This window comes from Copidosoma floridanum, unplaced genomic scaffold, assembly GCF_036245765.1.
Source record: "Copidosoma floridanum isolate Cflo_tuat_1 unplaced genomic scaffold, Cflo_Japanese_pri ptg000021l, whole genome shotgun sequence".
Classification (NCBI taxonomy): Eukaryota; Metazoa; Arthropoda; class Insecta; order Hymenoptera; family Encyrtidae; genus Copidosoma; species Copidosoma floridanum.
Genome location: NW_028321898.1, coordinates 23,162,009 through 23,178,411, shown reverse-complemented (window position 1 = coordinate 23,178,411; position 16,403 = coordinate 23,162,009). Strand labels below are relative to the sequence as shown.

The 16,403-nt window shown below is 37.0% G+C and overlaps 2 protein-coding genes across 3 annotated transcripts; both read right to left on the bottom strand.

The window, feature by feature from the left end:
* Positions 1–898: 898 nt before the first annotated feature.
* On the bottom strand, positions 899–7,514 carry CycE (cyclin E). Of its 2 annotated transcripts, none has more exons than XM_014352259.2 (4): positions 6,172–7,514; positions 4,011–4,647; positions 3,612–3,938; positions 899–1,774 (listed from the first exon to the last, which is right to left on the bottom strand). In XM_014352259.2, exons 1-4 carry the CDS (start codon positions 6,183–6,185, stop codon positions 1,346–1,348), a joined length of 1,407 nt encoding a protein of 468 aa, XP_014207745.2. In that variant the 5' UTR covers positions 6,186–7,514; the 3' UTR covers positions 899–1,345. The 2 variants fall into 2 exon arrangements, with proteins under 2 accessions (XP_014207745.2, XP_023244954.2); XM_023389186.2 differs by having other exon boundaries at positions 4,011–4,644; positions 6,172–7,513.
* Positions 7,515–13,863: 6,349 nt separating this feature from the next.
* On the bottom strand, positions 13,864–15,330 carry LOC106638861 (acyl-CoA Delta(11) desaturase-like). The gene is made up of 6 exons (XM_023389964.2): positions 15,318–15,330; positions 14,998–15,228; positions 14,793–14,923; positions 14,505–14,710; positions 14,221–14,400; positions 13,864–14,128 (listed from the first exon to the last, which is right to left on the bottom strand). Exons 1-6 carry the CDS (start codon positions 15,328–15,330, stop codon positions 13,864–13,866), a joined length of 1,026 nt encoding a protein of 341 aa, XP_023245732.2.
* Between the last annotated feature and the right edge of the window lie 1,073 nt (positions 15,331–16,403).

The following is a 16,403-nucleotide window of genomic DNA, read 5'->3' as shown; positions in this document are numbered from 1 at the left end:
AGCTTTTTTGAAAATATAACTGGTCCAAGTAACACAGGAAAAACAAATCATTCGTTTTATTTTTGCAATGTTTACGGAATTACACAAAAATTATCTTTTAAAATAATGTTATATCCTTCATATAATCAAGATGTTGTTGGACAATTGTGCACGCCTGTAAGGAAATGGATAAGCAGATTTTAAACTCGAAGTTTGTGTCACTAGTTTTCGTAGAAAGCTTTATAAAATTTTTATTGTTTATTTGAAAGCGAATGCAAAATTAGAAAAATCAAAAATCGCATGCACTAGATAACGGTAGTATTTTATTTTTTCAACTTTAAAATTGATAAGCGAATGAAAACTTGAAAAATTCCTGCTCCAAGATTTACCTTTCATTTCGGTGCAAGAATTATTCAAGTTTTTATTCAAGTATTAATTTCAAATTTTGTACAGTAATAAATAATACTGTTATCCAGTATATGCAATCTTTTATTTTGCATTTGTTTTTAATTTAACATTAAGCATTATGCATAGTTACTGACAGAGGCTGGTGGTGCGAGATGGAAATTCAAAATCTGCTTTTCTATACCTTTAATTTTCATGAGAATTCGTCAAATAATTTTTGATTTAACAGAGTAAATATACACGTAACTTTTCAACACTGTAAATAGATGTACCTGTAGTTCAAACAACACCAAATTTGGTAGATTTTAAAACTAAAGCCAATATCATAGCGACTTTCATGATTGAATGTGTCAAATTTTTGACTGTTTTTTTTTCTTTACAAAAATACTAAAATCTTGATTTCTCTCGGTAGTAATTATATTATTGTTTTAAGTAAAATTCTTTTAGAAAAGATCAAAGCTTGCTGCTGCAATAACTTTGACAAAAATTCGTTAGTACAATTTAACTCAAATAAATAAAAAAAAAAAAAAAAAAATATTTTCAATATAAAAAATGATGACTAAAAAGTACGAGTTTTAGTACATTTAGCAAGACACACCTGCAACTGCAATATAATTTTTTACTTTTTGACTAGTTATAAGCAAAAAGAAGCCCGAATTAAAAGCTACTCTACTTACTGAAATGTACTTACACCCCGACTACATTAATAGTCTCTTCGCATCTATTAATTTCTTCTCGTGCAATCGTCCCGTTAAAAAAAAAAGCGAAGTATTTCCCGTTGCACACTAACACACCGGACTAATAAAAATCGGCACCACTGATGTTAACAGGTTACTTTGTTTTACCAACACCATTTTTTGAAGATAAAACTAGGCACCGGTAAATACAGTGAGAGAAGGCACGTAGACGTAAAAATTAATAAGGCATTGAGCAATCACGAGAAAGAGAAATCATGTATCTCCTACGTATAAGGCTCGTTCTGATCAGGCAGCCTTGGCGATGTGGATGGGTTTTTTTGTATGCTAGACGGTGGAGTGAGCAAGTCGCTTTGTTCCTGAATTTCTGCCGGACTACTGGCTTCTGAGTCGAGTATACCTTCAAGTTCTAGGCAATCGGCTAGGATCATGCTTTGGCGCTGCTGGGAGAGTTCGAGCATCTCGAGATCGACTGTATGGGACTGGATTCTATGCGACTGGTCGATGTTGATGTTGGGCACGCTAGCTCGCAGGCCCGAGGCTGCATTGTTGTTATCAATTATCGGAGCACTATTGCGAAGCTGACGCTGGGCACTCTCCTCGGAAACAGTGACGGCGAAAGTGCTCATCCACTGAGCGCACGGGGCAAGCTGTTCCCAAGTCATACGAGAAACTCGCAGTGCTGTTTCTCTGCCCTATGGAACAAACATTTTTTTTCTGTTGAAAATCAATTGTTCAATCGTACTCCAAATTAATCTTAAGATGATTTCAATGAGTAGGTTTGTTTTTATTTAACTTACGAGTTTTGTAGAAAAAAAAATCATGTTTTAATTTTAAGTAAATTCTACATTGAATCATATTTTGAGTGGGAGTGTGGGTGAAGTATTTAGTTTTTCTAAGATACAGGTCTAAAAATAAGCTTGAAAATTCATAATTTTTTTTTTTTTTTTTGAGTGGGATTGACTTAAGATGTTGCCGATTGGGTTTTAAAGTGTGATTAATATGGTACTTACGTTGGGAATGACCTCGAAAAAAAAAATTTGAGCGCTTTCAATGTTAGTGGAAAGTGAATGAATAATGATTTGTTAATAAAAATCAGTAAAATGTTGTTAAACTTACAATTGTTGGGTCGCAAATTTATCGCGAAATTTTAAATGCTTACCTGTCACATTATTCGAGATTGCAGCATAATTATCAATCAAACTACTGTATTTCCTTTGTCACATATCAAAAGTCAAACTTAACAACTCGTCATTAAAAAAAAAAAAGAAAAGAAAAAAAAAAGAAAAAAAAAGATAACAGATTTCGTCGAATGCATTATTGACATTTGTTTAAGTTTCTTATCAACTTTAATGAGCTCCCGAATCGTAGATATAATATCGTGTTTGTAATGACGATAGCAATTAAAAAAATATCTCGAAAAAGTAATTATATCGCAAATCTTTAGGAAGTGCGTGATCAGCGTGATTTTTTTTTAGACTTATAATAAAATGTACGAAAGGTATACGTACCTAATATGAACAAAAATATGTGCGTACAAGACGTACTAGTACTACTTGGCACCGATGGCTGTGAATCAGTAGAATACCGTCGCGTATGGTCAGACGTGATCTACACGTAGAATTACAGTACAACGTGGAAGTCGTTTACCTACCTATACTTTCGACTAAACAATGTTCGGAGCGTGGATGTTTTTTTTTAACTTGCAATTTTTTAATCAATATACGTTTTCACGATTTTAAAGTTGGTTACTGTAACGAACAATATTACATTTTTGATTAAATATTGATTTTTTAAATTTCGTATTAATTTGCAAAAAATTGGCATAATTGATTTGATGAAAAAAAAAAAGAAGAAAAAAAGTCCTGACTCGTGATAATTGATGAGTCATAAAATATTCTCATCATTCTCACGAGTAACAGTTGGAATAAGGTGGGGTGAACAAACTTTCCATGTTCAACAAAATATGCTAATTTCGTGAAGCAATATTTGGTCATTCAGTAATACTTAAGCAACTTTGTTCATTCCACAGGATTTCTCGAGATTAAAAGATATTTATTTATCAAGTTTAAGGGCGATATACTTACTCCTATTGTATCAACTGTTTTACGATTTACTTACTTGGCATAAAAATTGTGAAGGGTTGTTGTTGAGAGTATTAATGTATCAATTGAGGGGGAGGCCTTATAAAACGAATTATGATAGATTACGAATAATTTCAAATTTTTAGAGTTTTAAATACCTACAAAATGGCGTGTCTAATGCGTATTCGAGATTTGGTTTCTCAACGCCATTTTGAGAACGAAAATTTAAATTCACTGCAAACAATATTCAAAAACCCATATGTCTATGATAATAGGAAAAATTGTACAACAGATGAGTAGATTTGTTATTATAAAATGATACATAAAAAAAAAAAATTATCATGGGTAAGTGTAACTTAAAAAAATAATTACAGAATTTTATCTCATGTTTAGAATAATTTGTTGGAATTGATAATGTGTGCACAGTAAGCATAAATAACCAACATACCATTGTGTGAGAAATAGCGGCGACTGCCAGCATGCGATACGAAAACTTAAGACTGCCCTCATCCAGTGTCGCTAAGTCAACTAGCTGGGAGGCTTGAGAATACTGCAGACCTTCAAACTGAGGATAGATGAAAGTATTGGGCTTGGTCATGTCACCACATTCAGTCTGCATAAATATGCTGAGCCACGTTGGTGGTATTAGGCTTTCTAGTTTCCACTCGAGATCCTTCAATATGATTCGCTCCTTTGCCAGAATTTCTTGTTCTGTGCAAGCTGCGTCTGTCACGTATGCAAACTCTGATATCTTTGGTGGGTATATTTCTTCAAACTGCAGCAAAAGGAGTTTTATTAATAAACATTTAGAACTATTTTTTTAACTGATGAAGAAATTCTAAATTACCTTAGCAGCAATAAACAGACAAGTAACGCCGACAAGCTGCAGCTGATTCTTGGGTAAATTACTTTGACGAGATAGATACCTATCAATAAAGTCCATGGCTCTGTAATAAGTTTCTCTGTGTAGTTTGTAAACTTCGCAGACCTCGATGAGCCAATCCAGCAGAATCGCCCTCATCCTTGGCTGTAACGTCGGATGCTTACTAAAACATTGTGAGTCCCTGTTAAGCAACGTCTCTTGATCTTTCTGTAACATAAGCTGCCAAAGTTCGTCTGGATCAGCCCAATCTAAGTTTGGTAGTGGACACCTTTTGTTTTCATTATGAGTCGAGGGTGTTAAGAAACATGTGGCTGTTCGCATTTCCGACCATATTGCTGGTTCAAAGTCCAGAGGTGGAATCGAGGGCTTTGGAGTATATGGTACACTGGTGGGACTTGCCAAGTCACAATTGGTTGTGATTGTGGTTGTGTTAACAGAGGTAATGTTATCTGAGTCATTGGAGGTGACTATCTGTACTTTATTAGGAGGGTGATTCTGCAAATCATCTGTCTTCTCACTGCTAGCTTTTCTCTTACGTCTTACAGTGACTGTTTTATTGTTTTGTACTTGGAGCTTGGTTTGCCTACCTCTGCCTTTTCTGCTGGAACAAGCAATTAAAAAACGTCAAATATTTAAATTCTTTAATTTATTTTATTTTCACAAAAAATTTTTAATCTTATTAACAACCGAGAAATATTTGACATTTTTAGGTGAATAACATTTTCTTTTGTTTTTTAAGTTTTTTAGTTAAAATGATTTAGAGTTTTAAATCAGAGGTATTGGTATTTAGTTGTATGGTAATTAAATCAGTTGAATAATTATTTAAAACGTGGGATTGATGTAAACTGATATTTTATCAGTATTTTTTCAAACCTCAATGCAAATGAGAATATTCCAACATTGTTCAAGTTCATAAAAAATTTAATTAATAATTTAAAATAATGTTATGGTCATTAGCCAGTTCATTAACTATAAAAGAATTTGACAAATGACATTTATTTAATTATTTAATTTTATGGAATGAAATTGATTCACTTTTCAAGCTATACTTTTGGAATGTGTATTATACAGTTAAATTTGACCTTTAACGCTTAGGGAAAATTATTGATTAACAAATTGTTGTATGTATAAACAAGATTTTTTACCCAAATGTAAATTCAAACTTTTATAGATTTACCAGACTTACTTTCACAGATTAATTTCATTGTTAACAGATACATGAAATTTCTAACCCTCGGACTGTGAAAAACTCATCAAACATGTGCCATATAATTCGGATATGTGGTTTAAAAAATTATATAATTCTTCATAAATACAGTCCTAAGATTATATTGAAACAGATTATAAAATAAATTCATAAGTTTTCAACAAAATAACTTTAATATAATCAATAGTTTTGAGATAGTACACCTCATGGGACCATGTGTTTAATTATCATGATAAGTTGTAGAAAAATTAATCAATGGCAACAAAAATTAACAATAGCATGCCTAAAGCTTTGAAAATTAATATAGTTGAAAAAAATTGCAAAAATGTTTTATGAAAGCTGTGAAAATCACAGTTAAAAAATCTTACCTCAAAGCTGCGATGGTCTAGAAAGAAATATGACGTAAGGAAATTATATATACAATAAACCTAAATTGTTTAAATTTTACATACAATAAGGACAGAACACGGACAACCAAATATAAAAAAATCAGGTACTTTCATGCATACCAAAAAAATTTAGACCACCACGAACAACACCTATAGCATACTGCCACATGTGCTCTTCAGCGAACTCCAAGCTGGAGCCACAATATACGGTCAAAGCCCAGTCCGATCTTGATAAAATTTTACGCACAGCTACTTCAACAAACAATCTATCCAACAGATGCAAAAATACTTAGCTGCTGGGCGTACAACCCGAGAAACACGGAAAAAACTTTGCCAACACTGCAGCCATGCCACAACCTCACCTTCCTCTACTGTACGAGATCTCAAAATCCCGTGATTCTTCGGAACCCCTCAAAGCCATTTTTAATCGTCTCAAAATCATCCCAAGTTGCCTTGCAAGTAATAAAAACTCGAAAAAACTCAAAAAATTCACAAAAAAAAGTAAAAATAACTAATCGACACAACTCACCTGGGTTTAGGCATCTTAAAGCTCTGCTCTTCACCTCGGATTAGTTTCCCGGCTATCCTCGCTGCTCCAAATCAACCTCAAAAGGCCTCCAGATCACCAGGAAGCTCGTCTACTGGAAGACTTGGTCGGATTGCTATTCTCTTATCGAGAGATTACGGGCCGACTTCTTAGAGCGCGGTTTAACGTAGAGCAAGTAGGAAAAGAGTGCCAGCCAGCATAGCAAAGAGTATATATATACGTGCATACGAGTAGTTTAGCGGCAACTTCTCGCGCGCTATGCTTTGCTCTTTCTCTCTTTACTCTCGTGCTCTCTCTTTCTCCTTAGATATTTTGTTCTTTTCTATTTATTTCCCGCGTTAAACTCCAACTCTCGTCTTCATCCAGGCCCCAATAACCGGGTGATCCTCGAAGCCTCGCGGATGGCTTTGGTCCAAGGTCTTTCGGGCGCGTCCCAGCAAGGCCCTACAGATTCAAGTGCAGGGCGCGCGGGCAGTAGTACAGCAACAGCGGTACCAGACAGCAGAGCCCAAGCTATCTGCGCGCGGGAGTTAAGCGCGCGAAAGCTACCCTCCTCCAATTCTCGCGCGCACTACTGCGTGCACATAGGTACGTGTCGTCGTCCACCGGTGGGGGGAGGGGGGACCAAGCGCCCTCTATATTTCCCGCATAACCTCTGGGCCCACCCCGAACGAAAAACTCGATTTTCCCCGCGCACTTTTCTTGTGGGACCAACACAACCTGCTGCACACCCGATGTTTCCCTCTCAGCTTTTGCACTTTGTTGCAATTTTGTTTACCTTCATAAACACAAGAGCCAACGTGTCTGTAAACAAAATACCAGCTCGAACGACGCCTCGGCGTTAAAGACGGAAAATCAGCTTTTTATTACTGAAAACTTGTACTTGTACTTGTACGCATAGGTACTTGCACCCTTCTCACATCCTCGGCGCGCCTTTGGGGGGAAAACAGCAACAAAAATCACTTATTTCGATCCCTCGATAACGGACACACAGCAACAACCCCGGCGAGCTCGCGCGCTCTCCTGCAGCTGCTGCACTTTAGGGAAAAGGAAATTGCACTTGTGATATGTTTGGTGATCCGTTAATTAAACTCCATACGACTCGACTCACTGGCGTCCTTGGCCAAAGTGAGCACAAACACACACCGCGTCGCTGAAAATTCGCGCATTCACATTTGTTTCTCGCCGGGGATCATGAATACACTCGCGCATCGGCGGTACACGGTACAACAAGACACTTTTTATGTATCGTAAGCTGCAAACGAGACGATTGTGTGTAAGCGGCGCATACTTATATAGGGGGAGAGAAAGAGAGAGGTGAGCGAACGAACGGAGCAAGAGAGGAGGAGGTAAGTAAGTAAGTATAGGTAATTTGGCCGGCAACACAGCTGGCCCGCTCGGGTCCCTCTCAGGCTCTCAGCTGATTTCAATGTCGGTGTAACACGCAACAGATGGGCACAGCTATATAGTTATACACTTATATAAACGTGTGTGACGCGCGGGTACAAAAGAGTGGTCGGGGGGGAACGCGGCGGGAACGTTGTGTATAGAACGCGCTTTAAAAGGTTTTTCAGCGGGAGTCGAGTCGCGCGCGCGTCCCTTGCACGAACGGCTTCTCTTTCTATATATATCGGGGGGGGGGGCTGAGGCCGCGTTTTCTTTTGCTATACGTATGGGGGTTGATGCGCTACATGTGTAGAGCGGGAAGGGGAGGGATCGAGGGATACGCAACGCGTCGCCGACCCTTTTTCCTTCTCGCTTTTTTTTTTTTTTTTTTGTTTATAGGTGATCTTTTAGGTGATGTATGTACTTATGTATTGCATGGGTGCAGTGGAGATGTAAACTTTTTTTTTCGAGGCAAAACGCGAGGAGAGTCAGTGGGGAATCGCTGCACATAGACAGGTTTTGGGTGCGTCGTGCATGTGTGTGCTCTCTAGTGTGTGCCATGCCCCCTTGCCACGTCGTACGAGCGGGAAAAACACTGTTGATGCGTTCTCCATCTTTGCGGGTCTATAATATATTTGTTAATGTAAATTTTTTAAGCAAGGTGGTGTACGTAGCGCAGAGGGGGGTGGTAACTCCATTTGAACACTTGACGGGGGTGGTAGTTCTAGTAAGTAGAATAAAGAAAGTTTGTTTGACTCATTCGTGCAAACATACTTATTTAGTAAATAAATGATTTTCATGTATAAATGGGGGGGGGGGGGTTAAAAATAAACCAGAAACCTTCGAAACATGTATAGTGTTTATGTTCGAACTGTCCAAAAAGAATTCACAGTTAGGTTTTTCTTCCGAAACAAAATCGTTTATCTATTTAATATCTTTCGCGCCTTCTTTTGAGTTGAAGTTCTTTAATTTTCATTCGAAATTCTTGCTTGAACGCATTCTTCATCAAAGGTAGATTATCTTTGGATAAATTGCTCGTTGCTTCGTTTAATATAATAGAAAATAATATTTTTTAGTACTTACTATGAGGTTCAAGTCTGAGACGGTTCGATCGGTCGAATCTTCCGTAGCGCTTTAAACGAATCGATATATTGATGTAAAATCATGTCAATTCTACTTGAAGGTTCTTAATGATAAACTTTAAAAATATTTCATTGAACATTGATTCTTTGAAAAAATTAAATTGAAACAGATACACAAATAAAAAATAAAAAAAATTGACAAAGAAGCGACAACTTCCCTCTCAACTGACATAGTCAACAATACAATCTGCAGAATTAAACGTTTAAATGAAGTTTTCAAGTGTGGGAGCGGAGATTACTTCAATTTCGAACAAACCGAAATATACGATTTTTCAAATTTCGGGTGTTCCAATCAGTGGAATAATAATTTTTCAAACGGCGTTCTTTTCTCGCGCTAACGCTGTACAAACGTCTGGCAGAAAACGCTGTTTTCGCGCGCGCTACACGTAGGTAAAAGATATGGGAGAGATAGGAAGGTATGCCGCTCGTTTTCTGGATGTATATACGTATACTTGATTTAGATGCGGACAAGTGGCACTTGTCCATGAAATGAGGCGGATTTTTCATTTTAAAATCGTTTATGCAAAAAAAAAATCGCACAACGGCCTCCACGCATTAACAACTCGTACATTTGAAAAAAGGTTCATTTGTCTTGTTCATTTCACGCGTCATGCAAATATTTTTTATTATCTGACGATAAAAACGAATACTGAAGAAATTTGCAATCTCCAATATATAATGCTTTTTGTAAATTTGACTGATTATCCATCACCATTGGACTCCGTTTTTTGAAAAACTGCTCGAGTCGATTTTTAATGAATTTTCCAATTTCACATGTATCGCTCGTGGGAAGAACAATGTCAGTAATTTTATCAACATTTTCCCACGTAACCAACAATCATTCGCCAACTTTCCTTCATTGTATTCCATGTAATTGTATCAGTTCTCATAATCCATATTTTTCGAAAGAAAGGCGAAATGTAACAACACTTGCATAAATTGAAACATATCTTCGAGTCGTGGTAAACCCGTCGACACATATTTAAGGTATAGAATTTTGTTGAACAAATAATCAACATTATTAAATGAAAAAATCCGCCCTACCGGTGGACAAGAAACTTGTCCACTTCTTACAGAGGCGCATTGCGAGACTCTGGCCAAACTAAGCGCGCACGAAATATTTCCCGCCAACTGTCCCTCTATATACGTCCTAATGACTGCGAGTGGATTACAGGGTAAAATTCCGTTACTTACGGGAGATAAATCGTTTTATAAAACCTTATCTTTACTTGAAGATCTCGATGAGTAACAATGAAAATTATAATTTTCATCTACTTTTTTTACATAACAATCAAGTACTTTATAAATAATAATAATATAATAAGAGTCACTAAACAACTTCTTGAATTACACTTATTCGAAATCACGTAAGACTTGCTTACTTTTGTACAAAAATAGTTAGTTGTATATGTGTTATACAAAACATATGTACAATTAACTGATAAATAAAAAACAAAGCGTGTGTTATAATATCTCAGTAATTTTTCAATATTACTATTCTGTTTACAAATAAAGTGATTACCAACAGTAAATCGGTTTCAATAACCAAGTCTCGTATTATTATTTTTAATACAGTTAAGCTCAAATGTGTCCTAAGTAATTATATTTTTAAACAATTGTGACGGTAATAAAAATTATGGACCGATTTCACGTAAATGCCTAAATTTAAAATCATCGTGCAAGCTGTGTATATAATATAGTATATGTACACGCGTAAGTATTTTAATGATAGTCGTTATAAAAACATTGTAAAGTAATCTTTCTTTTTTTTTTATTTATATCAAGTTTCGACAGACTTGGATAAAGAAAATTCACTCGTTATCTTAACTATTGGTAATAAATATATATCGTTGATGTAAATTAGTTCAAAAACTGCCCAAACTAAAACCTACTCGACTGATAAATGACTTTTATGTTCTCGATATACCAATAATATTAATTATTCGTTGTATCAGCGATGGAATTTTTAGACGTTCAAAGCGATAAGTCACGTAAATTGGTTTCACTCTACGTGCGTAGCTATAATGCGTGATTTTTCAAAAATTTCAACGTACACTTTGAGTCTTAACGGGCGTTTAAGACACCCCCTGAAAAGCGATTCTTCACGAAACCCTGTACACACAGCAAGCATCAGGAGTAGGTACTACGAAGGGTGTAAAAAAAGTATAATACCGTGTACCCGTGCACCCATCGATCTGTACATGTATTGTGAACAATAGAAGGGGATCAGAGTAAGAAAGCTGCATATATGTATGTACCTACGTGGCACCTGAAAATTCGTTGGGACCTTTAAATCGCTGAAAAGAAAGACACACATACTTGTATATATACCTGCCGTGCGAGTTTCCGAAGACAAAGAATTTTTTTCTCTCTCTCGCATTGCACGCGATAATACACGCTCTTGGGTTTAAAGTGGATACGAGAATATACCTACAAGTATCATATGGCAACATCTGCGAAATACTTGCAAGAACTTGCCCTCGAGTCTGTGCGGCAGTTGTGGTCCTCGAATTCACTGACTCTCGGCCACGTGTCGCGTGTGCACAAATGCTTATTCATCATATTTTGTGTTTTTGCAAATAATTTCAACTCTACGTACACGTGTGTGGCCGCGAAATTTGCCTGCGAATAAAGTAACATTACCAGCTCTTTAAATTGGTACGGTTGTCAATGCCACACAGGGAATATACACCTACAAGGCAACATTTACCTTTCATCCTGCTTTTACCTGCAAGTGGTATTATTTACAACTTATAATTTTACTAAATTCTTACTCATTCATGGATGATTTTAATGTTGCAATAACTGAGATTTTGGCTGTTTTTTTTTTTTGTATGTACAACTATTTATATGAGTGTGTATACCTCACACGATGTCAATACACTTTAATATAAAAAAAAACTGTATGAATCACATGGTCTTATTCAAGACAATTATTTCAGATGCCTATAAATATATGTACGTAAGATTGTAGGACGTATTATGACGTATAAAAAATAGCGAAAAATTACTTTAACTTCAATCAATCACAAAAAAATAGATGAAATCGATTGAGCATGATATTTTTGAGAGAGTCTCTAATCTCGTGCGAAGCTCTGCCAGTGCAACGGAAAGTAAAAGAGAAATTTTATTGCTTCCAAGATAACTGAAACTCTGGGCCATTCCAAGTTCGGTACACATTCGACTCTCTTAACTTCGATCCTTGTGCTCTGTACATGCACCTGTTCCTCGGGCGTTGGTGTATGTTTGAGGATAAGTATAAATTGTAAATGAAATTTTTCCCACTTTTTCGAGTGGTTGAACTACTTTTATTGCACAGAATAGTTGGAGCTCTCGAGTTACCATTATTTTTTTTTTTTTTTTTTTTTTTTTTTTGCCACAGAGGTCGATTAAATAATAGAACACTGATTTCAAAAAAGTTCACGCAAATCAGTGTATTTTTATAGAATAATATAATATATCATCACTCTTTTTTTTTAAATAAAAGCATTTTTTCAAAGACCGTTTGTCCCACAATGGAGTCTACTTCCAAAATACTCAATTTTTTAAGCCTTTTTTTTTTACCACGTTTCAATTAGATCAAGAGATAGAGAAGTCGATCGTCATTCGACTTTGACTCCTCGCCTGCCTTGGCGTTTTGCTCGGCGGAGCCGCGCTACTTTGCGAACACTGTTGACGCAGCTTTCCGCGCAGTGACTGTACTTATACTTACCGTGAGATTGCAATCGCTTTTTTGATGATGCAAATCACGACGTAAATATTCAAGTCTCGTCGGATGTATTTATATTTACGTTGAAAGAAGTTTTTTTTTTTTTTTTTTTTTTTTTTTTATTGGTTAATGTAGCTCATAATATAGGTCAACCCTCGTTTTCTTGGTGGATGTATGTGCTCCTTGGATCCTGCAGCCATAGAGTCAAATTGCTTTCCGAAATCAATGAAAGACTCAAATTGGTTCTCGAACTGTTATTGTGTTAAATTTGTAGGCTCGTAAAATAATCATTGCAATTTAATATTTTTAAAAGTGAATAAAACAAAAGAAAAGAAAATTTTGATTCTTTTCTATGTACGTTCGGATGTGCACGTTCTGATCGAAAAAGTACTCTACTACATTTTATAAATTTGAAGCGATGTTCCAAAATAGGGTTCAAGGCAAACATTATGTCAGCCCGAGGTTTTTTCGTCCCATTTTTTTGGTTATTTCGCTAGAAAAATTAATGGTAAGGTGTGGATTACCCATTTCATACGTAAAAACGTGCTTTTTTTGAAGGGAGGGAGGAGAAACCAAAGTCCCCGAGGTTCCATTAATTGTCAGATGAATTTATTCAGGCAATGTTAAACATGACGATATATATTACGTAAGCGGAGAAGTAAAGAAAGGCAATTATAACACCTTTGTTTTTATTGTCTTTTATTCGATAAATACAGATTACGTACATGAATATGAACCAGTATAAATTGGAAGAAATTAAAAAAAAAAACATCAACGAGTATAAAGTGAAAGAACTGTAAAAAAAAAAAAAATTATGATCGGTATAAAATAGTTATTTACGTAACAAGTGCGGAAAAGACGATTTCCCGCACGAGTAGTGATTGACTCACACAAGTGCCGGAGTTGACGGGAACGAGTACCAGTTGAGCACACGAGTGCGTAGCACGAGTGTGATCGCAAGGTACGAGTTACCGTCACCGGCCACGAGTGCGAGTCTGTCACACCAGTGCGGGAAATCGTCCCACACGAGTTGCGTACAAGTTTTTTCGCAATGTGTGAGGAAAATAGGTACAAAATAGGTTTGAATTTTGATTTCCAGTGTGTAGCAAAATTTTTTCCGGTGTGTGGCAAAACCTTTTCCGCACACTGTGTGGGAAAATCGATTTTCCACACTAATACCAGTGCGGAAAACACCCATTTTCCGCAGACTATTGCGAAAAAAAATTGTCACATAAACTTTATAAAATTATGGGTATGCATATTTTATGATTTAAAATGTCACACATTAGACTCTACAAATTCTTAACCTAATATATAGTGTATAGGTATATCAGTATTGTATTAAAAATCAGTTAATCAAAAAAACACGAGACAAAACTTGAAAAAAAAATTATGCGTGTATACTTAAAAAAAAAAAACCTCCACTGCGTGTCCAGATCAGCCTCGAGCCACGTCTTTGTCGAGGAAGGTGCCGTCGCCTTTTTTCCGCATGGTCATCCTGACCAAATCGTCCGAGGGCTTCTTGAGATCGTACGCCCAGCCGATCCAGCTGAACATCGTTATCAGATTACCGACGACGTCGAAACGCGGACCGCCGATCTCCGGGGTCCGGTAGTCCCACGGGAAAACGTGATGGTAGTTGTGCCAGCCCTCGCCAAACGACACGTAAGAGGCCCACCGATTTTCCACCGGGGCGATACTCCTGCTCGTACGGTGGCATTCATCAATCGATCGTTATAAGTACATATCCGTATGTCGAACGAAGCAAAAGCAAGGAAATAATCGGTAACGTACTTGTCGTAGGGCCTGTAGCCGTAAGTGTGAGCGACGCTGTTTATGGAGAACATGGCGTTGAGCGTGTACGCGTAGCGGATCGTCTGCGACAGGAGCCCGTGGTACCAGTCCTCGCCCCAACAGTAAACCGGTATCAACACGGAAAACACCTGGACGAGGACGCACAGTACGAAGAAGTGCCTGTAAACATCGCAAAAACAAAAAAATGAAATTATGAACCTCGTGTGCAGGAAACACAGTGTAAATTCAATAAGTCAATGAGTCGTAAATATATATATATATACTTGTCGGCGAATCGGATGACGGGATCGGCTTGCATGTCGCTGAGATCGATCTCCCTCTGCTTCTCGCTGGCCTCGGGAGTCTTGTCGACCATCAGCCAGCCGATGTGCGAGAAGAAAAAGCCGCGCTTGGCGTTGTGCGGGTCGGCCTCCGTGTCCATGTAGCGGTGGTGCAAGCGGTGGTGCAGCACCCACTTTTTGAACGACACCTGTACGGCGACCGAGAAAATGGGATTTGTTTGAAAAAAAAAAAAAAAAAAAAAAAAAAAAGGACATGAATTTTGTACTTACCTGAGCCGCGGAGAGGTAGCAGAATGCTAGGACGATCCTTAAGGATATTTTTGCCTTGTAGGACTTGTGGCACCAGTAGCGGTGAACTCCTCCGTTGATGCCGAACATCGTGTACATGGCGACAAAGTACGCTGCGAGAGAAAATTTCTTATTTTTCGGGGGAGGGGGGAGGGGGAAGGAAATGGCACACATGTATGTGTCTTACCCCAGAGTATCGTTTTGAACTTTTGTATGTAGGGGAAGGTGAGCACCCCGTAAAGAGCTACCACGTGAATGATGGCGAGTACGATGGTGGTCTGCCACCTTATGTCGTCCCTTAGAAATATCCATCGCGAGCTTCTCTTTTTCATGGCTCCTGATGGTGCTGGGCTGCTCTTTGGCGAGTCGGTCTCCCCTTTCGTTTCCACTGACGTGTCCCCAGAATTTGGATGCATCGCTTTTGTATCAAATTTAAGTCAGATTAGTTTATTTTTATTTATTGGTTTTTTTTCTTTGTTACGAGGTTGATTCGTAAATTATGTATACTTGTTACCCTCATTGTTCTAAGCAAGGGTAGAGGATGGATCGTGTGGAATTCTCCACGCCATTGAAGATAAAAAAAAAAAAAAAAAAAAAAAAAAAAATTATGCTTGCTTAATTTACACGCAAAATTATCGCTGAAAATCATAAAAATAATGCTCAAGTTGTTTCTGTACTTGTACGTATTTCATTACTCCTTAGCCTTTCGAATGGCAGTTTGTGTGCGTCACCTGCAGGTTGCAGTGAAATACAATATTAGGTTTATTTACATCGAAAATGAAATTGAATCCTTACTTTAAATTTATTTCAATAAAAAAATCGATTTTGATTGTGTTACGCATCATATTAATTAAACTCTAATTGAATTAAGAATTAATTTAACTATTTAGGAATCCTGGCCAAATATAAATACGCACCCTTGTTGACGAAAACCAACAATAATCGAGAACTCTAAATGCTAATTTTTTATTAGCATTTTTTTTATAGATTTGGACCAATTTAATCTCTGTACGAAAATAGGTAAGCCTAGACACAAATTGTTTAAAATTTTTGTTTTGATACCCATATACCGCTTTGTTTAATTTTCACGGACATTTTTACCACCCATTTTACCACCAATGGAGGCGTTGATAACAACCCCATTGGTATAAAACCCGTTATATCGTAATCCTTTGTCCCTTTTCTAATGTCCCGTAAAATTTAATCTAAAAATCTATTGACCCAGATTCCTTTTTCTCCAACTACTTATTCCTTATTGTTTTTTTTTATACCCGAATACCACTCGTTTCGCTCGTGCTTCCTCCGTGATTTCTACTTCTCTAACATATTATCTATCTCTCGCTTATTTTTCTTTCTTCTTTCTTTCTTATACTTAAAGTCAGATAAATAATAGTGTATACTCGCCCGCGTCATTTATGTATACGTATTGGTATGCCAAGTACTGACCATGACTCTGTCAATTGACGGGCTTTTCTAACTTTGTAACAACTACTGTCTGATAATAAAATTTAAATAATAAATAAAAATGGCTTACGTATAAAAGACTACACGCTTTTGTGCACGTCAGTCACGATTCCACACGCACTGTAACAA